Raw genomic sequence first — 9,539 nt, 5'->3', positions numbered from 1 at the left:
CAATCAGAATGAAAAAAAAATTTTAAAAAAAATATTTAAAGTTGAAACGTATCTTAAATATTGCTGAGTTCATTTTAATTTACTATAATTTTAAACATGTCAATATATTATAAAATATATAATATAATGCATATATATTAATATATAAAATATACTATTTATATATGTTATGCAGATAGTCATGGTCACATCAAGTGTAAAATTGTTTTCATGATTCACATCTTTGTGTGAATCAGAGAACTGCAATGAGTATACAACACTCGAATCATACTTGAATCATTGACTGTGTTTCTTATTCTCACTCTCTTTTTCGTATATTCGACTCCAACCGATTCATACATACACCTGACAGCACTTATAATGATTTGTAATCTCCTCTTATGACACTCATAAACACCGTTGCTGGACACAAAAATGATGCAAATGATTTATGAATCAATCATGAGCATTATGTTACAGTCAGCAAAAATTTACTTGTTGTTGTTTACTGTGCATATAATTTCCTACTAAAACAATCCCTAATTTAATGCACGCATGATATTTAAGAACACAAATAAAATAAATGCATCACAAATGCTAACAACAACACACACAACAAAAGAATAAAAGTAAATACGCAAATTTTTTGCTTAGCAAACAACAGCACTCACAAAATTTTTACGAATGCTACAAGTCATTCGAGTCATTCATTTTCGATGAGTACACTTGTATTCATACTCACCTGAGTGTATGTTATGATTCATGAATCATTTGCAATTTATGTATGTTACTCTACTTAGAAATGTTTACGCATTCTTGCGAAGGTGATTCATTAACTCAAGGCATTGGCTAATGAATATACTTATGAATCACTTCTGTGGCGAATATAGATGAATATAAGAAGTGTGTGAGAAAAACATGTGTGATGAGGATATACTTACATATCCATACAAAAATAATTAATAATCAAATTAAGATACAACCAGAATATATCAAAACAGTACAAAATCGAAGATTTTGATTTGACTCTTTGCGTACCATGCCTTCATGGTTATTATCAAAAAGTGTTTAAAACGGCAATAACTTTACAAAACTTTTTACAATACATAACCTCAGAAGTCAAAATTGTATTTAGCATTGAATAGAGATACGGAGTTCAGTACTATCAAGCAAATTACATTCCATAAGTAGTTATGCAATTAAATAATAAAGCATTAGTTTTCTTTATTGCTCTCTTTGAATTTATCACTTCTAGTGAAATGGGATTCTCATCTAATGTGTTAATTCGATTGGTAAATCTAAATTTTCCCTTGATCTGTTATTTTTTGGTCGAATTTTGCGTCTCAATTGAATATGTTTGTGGTAATTCTAATATGTGAATTAATTTTAATTATCAGATGATTTAAAAGAGCTGTTAATTTGATGGTAATTTTATTAATCTTGCAGAATATATAGAGTACTATAAATTAGTCTTGAAATTACCCAATCGAAAATTGTACTAAAAATAAATCTGAGATGAAAAAGTTGCCGCAGATTTGTCAATCGAAAACGGAACAATTTTAATAGCTTTAGATCATAAAACAAAAAAAAAAAACATAATTTTGAATGTAATATAATATTGTGGGAGAGAGTGAGAGTGGGAGATACGATAAGAAACTAGCATTAAATATCTAGGCATCAAGGTGGACAAATGATTCACATGGTTTAAACATGTTCAACTGAAAAGAATAAGCTATTCAATGCTAAGAACAGGAAGCTGATATATAACCAAATAATTCGACCATCACTTCTATATGGATATGTTCCGTTCAGAAAACTCGCCAGCTAGAAATTGCACAAAGCCAGGTTCTAAGAAGACTTTTCAAGGTACCATGGTACATTAGGACGAATGACATCCTCAGAGACCTCAAGATTGATCCGATCAAAAAATATATGAAGGATAGAGCCCTGAAATAAGGACTCGAAAACTGACAGGCTTACTAACACCGCGTTATCGAATCTCAGAATGGTTTCAATTTCCTCGGGGAGGTATGCAGATCTGAGGTCAGTTATTGCTTAAGTTGATGTAGTGATTAACAATTATCCAGTCAAGGCGGTTATGGGGGGTTATGACGAAACCTCGCAGTTAATAGAGAGTAAAAGTGTTCAAGTGCAATTACTCAACTAGTCTCAACATAATAATTAAAGGATATTTAATGGACTGAAGGGTACTACACTATATCATAAGCTGCTGGAATATGTCGTTTTTGAGATTTTGCGATTTTTTGACTGAATGTTTTTTCGACTAAATTTGTTCTTTGACGTCGTCTTTGGTAAATATTTAACACATTTGTTTAAATAATAATGTAGATCCACAGATAATTAAAATGTAGACCTGATTTTTACTGTAAAGTGTAGTAAACTGTTTTTGTAATATAAGTTTCATGATCTCAAAGTTCAATTGTGATTTTAGACAGTACTCCCTTTAACTTGATTAAGAAAAATATTATATGTTATATCATTAAAAATTTAAACTTTATTTGAAAATAAATAACTAAAGTTATAAAAAAAAATTTTAAAACATTTTTGTGTTAAATATTTTATACGCGAGGAATTTTATTATTAACGCTTGGAGGTGCTTGGTCCACCAGTGTCATTGAAATTCTTTGGGTTAACTATTTCACACAACTTTTGTGGTTTGGAGTACGGAATAATTGCAAGTGGATCAAATTCACCATTCCAGTTCCTAAAATGATAAATAAAATAACAAATTAAATAGATATCAGTATGAAGTACATTTGTGGAATGCGTTTTAAAAAGCAATGTGAAGTTTTTTTTAGTAAATTTATATAAATAGGTAAGTTTAATTGGAGATTGATAGTTTAAGGTCAAGACAAAAATATTTAATTGTAAAGAATCAATTATATTTAAAGTAAGACGGTCCTAAATGATCTAGTATATAATGGTAGTGGAACTTAAACATAAAACCAGCTCCCCTTGTACACGCTTCTGGCATTCATAGCACAAAATGATTGCACAATTCATGCCAGAAACTATGAAAACTTCTTTGAAGGTTTAAATTTTAACCAATGCCTGACATATTTTTGGTGGTTCCTAATTTGTTAACATATTTTGGTTTCTTACCTTGTTGACATGCCCAATTCAAACGGTTTTTCAGCTTTTGCATTTAGCTTAGTAATATTGAACTGGTCCAAGGTACCACCACTTTCGATTTCCTCAAGCTCCTCATTGAATAACTTCTGATCGTCAGGTCTAACTTTAGTTATACCTGAAAGAAAACAATTTTATAATTTTGTAATATGTCTAATAGGGTAGTTAAAAAGTACCTTCGATCATTAGCTTGACTTCGTTAACTGGTGCCCTTTCCGGAACTTGAATGAAAAGGCTGGTCTTCCTCCATCGAATAATCAGAAAAATATTCTACGAATAAAAGTTTTTTTTTTAAATTTAAATCGTTTTATGAGTTGCGACTAAACCTGCCTTTAAACCCTCCGTTGCCTGCATGATTGAAGTTACTGCTGGCGATATTTTTGTAACAACTCAATAACAACACTGGAACTCGTTGTAATCGCAAATATCGGTAAATACGATGCGGAACTTATCCAGTAGTTGTTTGAAGAAACTAATTTTATAGAAAAAGTTGTTGAATAAATTTTTTTCTTACATTAAAAATGTTTATAAAATTTTTTTTTATGTAAACTCAGTTAATTTTTTTTTCATACAGTCGGTTTATATACTATCTATCTTTAAATTTAATTTAAGTAAACTTACCCTACAATTTGATGAATTAACTTCACTAAATATTTCTTTATTTTGTTTTTGCAATTGTTGTAAAAAACTGTCAAATTTTTATTTGACATCTGTTATAAGAACAGTTTGTCAATCAAGTAAATTCAAAATTCAATGCCATTTTTTTTAGAGATACTACTTTATCGACTTTGGGTCTTATTTTGGCATGTGATGAAAACGCATTTGATACAAGGCATAAAGCGATTGTGTCCAGGCTTGTTAACTTTGGCAAAAGTGCAGCGGTTATATGGAAGTACTCTCGACAATTTATGAATACACTACATTAACAGAAGAGCGATCAGAGGTAACCCTCAGAGAGGAGTATTCCATCTATATGCTGTTGTGAAATTTTGTGATTAACGATCTTTACGGCACAGTGCGAGATTCAGTATGACGGATTATCTCTTCTGTTGATGGTGTGTTTGTTCGTTTTTAATATTTTTACTTTATTTCTTTAAAATTTCAAAAGTTTGCGATGTAGATATATCAACTCATCCAACATACCTACGATGAAGATGTGGATCACCCACATTAACAGAAGAGCGATTAGAGGTACTATTTAGAGCTGATGCTATATTGTGATATATTTTAATAATCTATGTGCCATTGAGAAATCTTGTGATTAATGATCTTTGTGCAAGATAGTGCAAGATTCAGAATGATGGATTGTCTCTTCTGTTTATACTGTGATCGTCATTTTTGTGATCAAATTTTGTACTTTATTTTTATACGGATTCAATAGTCTGCGATGCTTATTTGCGATGATTAATTTACAGATAGATCAGTTCATCCCAGATATTCAGGGTTATGATAGGCAAATGAAATATCATAGTTAGAAATAATTATTAAATTGTTACTTAGTAGATAATATTTGTACACTTTACAGTTTATTTGATAGCAGCACAACAATTGAGTTATACGATATTTTAATGTTTGCTGCGATATATTTCGGACAAAGCACGGACAGTGCTTCTATATCCATTTCTATGTTGATTTTTTTGTGATATTTTCTGCATGTCCTTCTGTGGTTGCAATAGTTTTTTCAATGTATTCTCCTTCCTTTGGGTGACACTTGCTTGCTTTGTTGTGTAGTTAATCCGCTTATAAGGATTCCTCGAATTCTCACAACTATGAATTACATTTTTTTTACTATTTCTATGTACTTTTTTTTGTGTATTCATAATTCCTATTGCGTTATTGTCTTAAATTGCGTGTAGGAAGAGTGGAGAAAAACGAGGCTATCTAACCTAACACAAAGTTTTCTCCATTCACATTTGGTTTTTCCTCGGGGTTTTCCTTAAAGCGGTTTTGCAATGATATTATGAATTTAAATTAAAAATGGAGTTGTACAAAACTTTCTAAGTAAAAATGTCTGTTTGGCTGAGTTCGGTTTAGTTTCCAAAATAAAGGAGTGAAAAATATAAATGCATTATTTCTATAACATTATTCAAATTATTATTATGGGAGCTGTAAAATTATATGCGACAATGGAGTAAATTATTTCGACTAGTACAAATAAAAAAATAATTCAATATATTCTGGGGTCTATTACTGCTGTTCCGTCACAAAATGGTTTGGTGCAATGCAATCGCTTTGCTAAGTATCTTATATCAAGCTACTTATTTCTATGTTGAAGAAGTCTTACCTGATCTATTCGGTTAATATCCCTTTTTCAGTAAAAATTTTTGGTACTTGCATATCGTTGCATTTTATGAAACTGTTTTGTCTTCGATGTATAACTTCTAAGTATATCTTCTTCGTATGACCTTCGTAAGACGCATGCCATACAACTGGGTGTAATATTTAGAACAAGTAAGTTTGATTTTCAGTTTTCCTTTTAATTTAATATGTCTTTCCCTTTTAAGTGGGGATTTTTTACATTAAGATCTCGGAAACACTTTAGAGCAGTTTTTCATATTTGTTCTCCTGTTATACCATTTCCTGTTTTCATTGTCTCATTGAGGCCGTTAATGCGGATAATTTATCATACAAAGAGCTGTTACCATAAGCGAACTGATTTAGAGCGAAAAATGTCAAATCCAACCCTTAAAAATAAGGGTTAATAAAATAATATATTAATAAATTAATAAAAAAATAATCCAACCCACTAGAGAAATTACCAAAATTTAAAATATTTGTTATATGTTGTATATATAAAATGTAAACGAACAAGCTAATTCATATGCATAAATCAGCTTATGCCAATGGAAATGACGAAATCGAAATTTCATTAACATAAGTAGTTTTAGCTGCAGTGGAAACATGATATTAGCGATCACAATTTTGCAGAGATCAAAGTAGATATTATGAATGACTTCAAGGATAATTAATAAATACTTAAATCATTTAGACAATTTTCGTTTTTGAAATATATGCTCTTAATTTATAATAACTTCTAAATAAATAACATACTGCGAGTTAATATATCGGATTCGCTTTGCAACTAGATCCATTTATATATAAGCATTTCATTATAAATAGAAAGGGAATCAGGAACACATCTTATAAAAGAAATATTTTAAATATCCTTGCAAACAGATTATGTTAGATATAAAATTTCCCGTCAATATAATTAATTCCTTTTTTTAAATATAATCTTACACTTGTTAGTATGAAGCAAATTTGAATCCTTAGCCGAGTCATGTGACCGGAAGATCAGTATTAGTCAGGTTCGGTCAGTTATGTGATAGGCAATGTATGTTTTTGGCAAAATCTGTTAGTGTCACTAACAACGATTTTACATTCACTTCTATGAATTTCTAAGTTAAAACAAGGATTAGTGTTCATCTGATGCTGATTTAATTTTAGTGGGATATTAATATACGTACTTCATAATAATATCTATTTTGCTCCATAATACAAACCTGCTCTTCCATTCCGTCTCCCTCTTTTTCACCAGAGATGAATATAGGTGAGTGTTTAGAAAAAGAGTTTGTGGATGATAATGTTTTTGATTTTAAGATGGAGAAGATGATGCATTTACAGTTGCTATGGGAATAATGTTATTTAAAGCTTCAATTCCATAATGATGAGGACGCTGATCTTGATGTGTGTAAGCTTACATCATGCAGACAACTTATCAAGTGAAAGAGCAAAAGGGCAAGGCTTTGTTTTTTCTTTTCTGACCTTTAATTTTGACAGTATTTGTTAGAGATCACTAATTGGACTCTATTTCTGCTTAGCAGATTCTTAGCGAGTTTATTACTTTATTCGCTTCGATAAAGTACAGTGTAAACAGTTTTGCTGTAATATCTGAAGGTTCATAATTATTTATGAAAATATTAGAATGAATATTAGATATTATACTAGGAATTAGAAATCAAAGAAATGAGTCATTTTAAGTAATCCATGGGATGTACAATCATACATCAATATAAAATTGATAGATAATTTTAATAAAATGTAGAGGAACTTAAGTCAGCTTTTGTTTTTGAATAAATGTAGTTTGTGATTTTATAAATAATGAATAAATAATAAATGAATCGTTGTGACCCGAAGCAGGAGAAAGTTTGGTGACTTTGTGACTCTTTTCATTGCGGAAATATTTTATTATTATCATTAAATATTGCTTCCTTTTGTTTTAGCTTGATAACAAAAAAGTTACATACATTTTTTTTTGGCTTCATGTTTTCTTTGTTGTAACCTTTTATTCCTTAGTAAAACTTTTAGAGATCCCGACCGCAAACCAGAAGCTGCAAAATGACTCCAATAGCTTTACTAACAGCAGCTGTTATAGGCAACGACATCTAATTGCTGTGCAAACTTTTATTGCCACAAAGGTTCAACTTTAATGCTTAAGTCACCTCATTTCCATGGACTCGAATGTGTGTTGGGCCAAAGGGAGTTTTTAACTTATAGAAATTGTGGATGCAGAACATAAGATGTATATACTATATACTAGCTGGCACACTGTGGTGGTCATCAATGAGTTAGGAGTGGCACAATGCTTTCAGTAATTTGTTTGAAAATTTAACGTTGTGGCTACTAACTTCTTCACATAATTCAAACTTTCATAGTGGGTTGTGCATGTACTTTGACCTGTACACAACCGATGATGTGGGTAATGTGTGAGTTTTCGTCTGACCGACTGAGTGCTTGCTTAATGTGCCTGCAGAGCATTTCAGATTTTTGCAATTTTCAACAATAATCCAAGTAAAGTTAATGAAAAAAATTAAAAGATGTTGCACATAAGAACTTAGGAAAAGTAGTTCTATTTGATGCAGCGATAAATTTTGGAAAAGTTTTCGTAAGCAATTATCCTAATAGAAAGTGGAAAATTTTCAGGATAAACCAACGTGTGACTTATAACGTCATTTTCATTATTTATATACAGTTATTACTCCTTCTCTTATTTTCAGTCCAATTGGCTGAATATTTAGATATTTCAAAACCTGACTGTTTAAACACAACTTTGCTATTTTGAACCTTTATCTTAATCAGAAGGTTTTGTCAGTTGAAAGCGATTAGTGACTTGAAAATTGAGTACTGACGAAAAATATAGAACTACCTTGTAAAAGTTTTTATGAGACAAGAGAGCACAAGAGAGTGTGTATGGATAAACCAACCTTCTCTTTTCCAATGAAGTAGAGTGAGCTTGATTCTGATCAATCATATAACATAAAATCAAATAAAGTTGTATAAGTTTTGTTCACAAGTGGATAAGATACACACCATTCATCGACTACTATTTATTCAATTGAGTCGTTGTGCTACAAATTTTTATTGCACCGATCTTATTAGATATGTGACAGTTGTATATACGGTCAATGTTTACCACAATTTGGCAGAATCATTTAGAAGTAAGTTAATTTAATCTAAAGAAGATAGATCAGCTTGTATATGGGTCATTCTTTTACAAACCGGACGGATTTTGGCAAAAAATGACCTCATGATCTCCGATTTGGCTGAAATTTTTTTTATGAGCTCCTTTCATAAAATAAGAAGACCCGTATCTCGGGAAAAACTTTTGTGATTTTTTTCCTAGGAGATATGGACCCATGGGGTTTTGAGAATTGGCATAGTAGACACATTTTCAAATGGTTATATCTCAAGTTCTATAAAAGGTAGAAACTTGAAATTTACAGCGTTTTAAAGATAATTGATTGAGCTTTTATAAAATTGTTAATATTTAAGTACTAATATTAACCGTTAAATTTCAAAAAAAAATTTTTCTCAAAAGTAGTTTTTAAATTTTCATTTTTTATATTTTATCTAGATTCAGTTTTAAATTTTACTACGAAATAAAAAGTTTCAGCAAACCATTATTTTTTGAAATATTTTATATATAAATTCCCATTTGTACTCATACAAAAAATGTGATAATGATAACATAAAAAATAGGGTTATAAAAATAGAGCATTAACAAGTTTGAAAAATATTTTAGATCCACTCAGTAAAGGAACTCATTTCACTACATTTGATATGATAGCATTATTCTGCAGAATTGAACTGTAAAAGGATTCTGAATAAATAACGGGCTTGTTCACCAAGGATTGTTATTTTTAGTGTCAATGATTCCATTTTATCTTAAAGTCTCTGAGGCTTAGATTTCTTTAAACCGATGGCTTAATAGTTTTGGGTTGCAGCTTACAACCAAATGTACCGTACCCAAATATTCGAAGAAGTCTTTGTGAGATTAGATAAATTATGTCTTGAATACAGTTTTTTACATATAAGTGGTATATCTGTATCTATATATTAAAAAGATTTACAAAACAAAGATAAGCCTTTTGTTACATATGAACAAGCAATGCATCTATCTGACAATATCC

The 9,539-nt window shown here is 30.3% G+C and overlaps 1 protein-coding gene across 1 annotated transcript; it reads right to left on the bottom strand.

The window, feature by feature from the left end:
* Positions 1-2,555: 2,555 nt before the first annotated feature.
* Positions 2,556-3,626, bottom strand: LOC119662148 (elongin-B-like). Its single transcript, XM_038071706.1, has 4 exons — positions 3,460-3,626; positions 3,306-3,399; positions 3,103-3,247; positions 2,556-2,704 (listed from the first exon to the last, which is right to left on the bottom strand). The coding sequence occupies exons 1-4, from the start codon at positions 3,481-3,483 to the stop codon at positions 2,581-2,583; spliced, it is 387 nt and encodes a 128-aa protein (XP_037927634.1). The 5' UTR covers positions 3,484-3,626; the 3' UTR covers positions 2,556-2,580.
* Positions 3,627-9,539: the final 5,913 nt, after the last annotated feature.

The sequence above is a fragment of the Teleopsis dalmanni genome, chromosome X, assembly GCF_002237135.1.
Source record: "Teleopsis dalmanni isolate 2A chromosome X, ASM223713v2, whole genome shotgun sequence".
In the NCBI taxonomy this organism is placed as follows: Eukaryota; Metazoa; Arthropoda; class Insecta; order Diptera; family Diopsidae; genus Teleopsis; species Teleopsis dalmanni.
This window is presented reverse-complemented; position numbering and strand designations above follow the sequence as displayed.

Bases quoted from the DNA above. Each gene is read 5' to 3' on its own strand.
- LOC119662148 (XM_038071706.1), bottom strand. From the start codon at position 3,483: ATGCAGGCAACGGAGGGTTTAAAG. The intron at 3,400-3,459 runs GCAGGTTTAGTC...TTTTATTCGTAG, and splicing joins AGGCAACGGAGGGTTTAAAG to AATATTTTTCTGATTATTCG. The intron at 2,705-3,102 runs GTAAGAAACCAA...TTATCATTTTAG, and splicing joins GAATTGGGCATGTCAACAAG to GAACTGGAATGGTGAATTTG.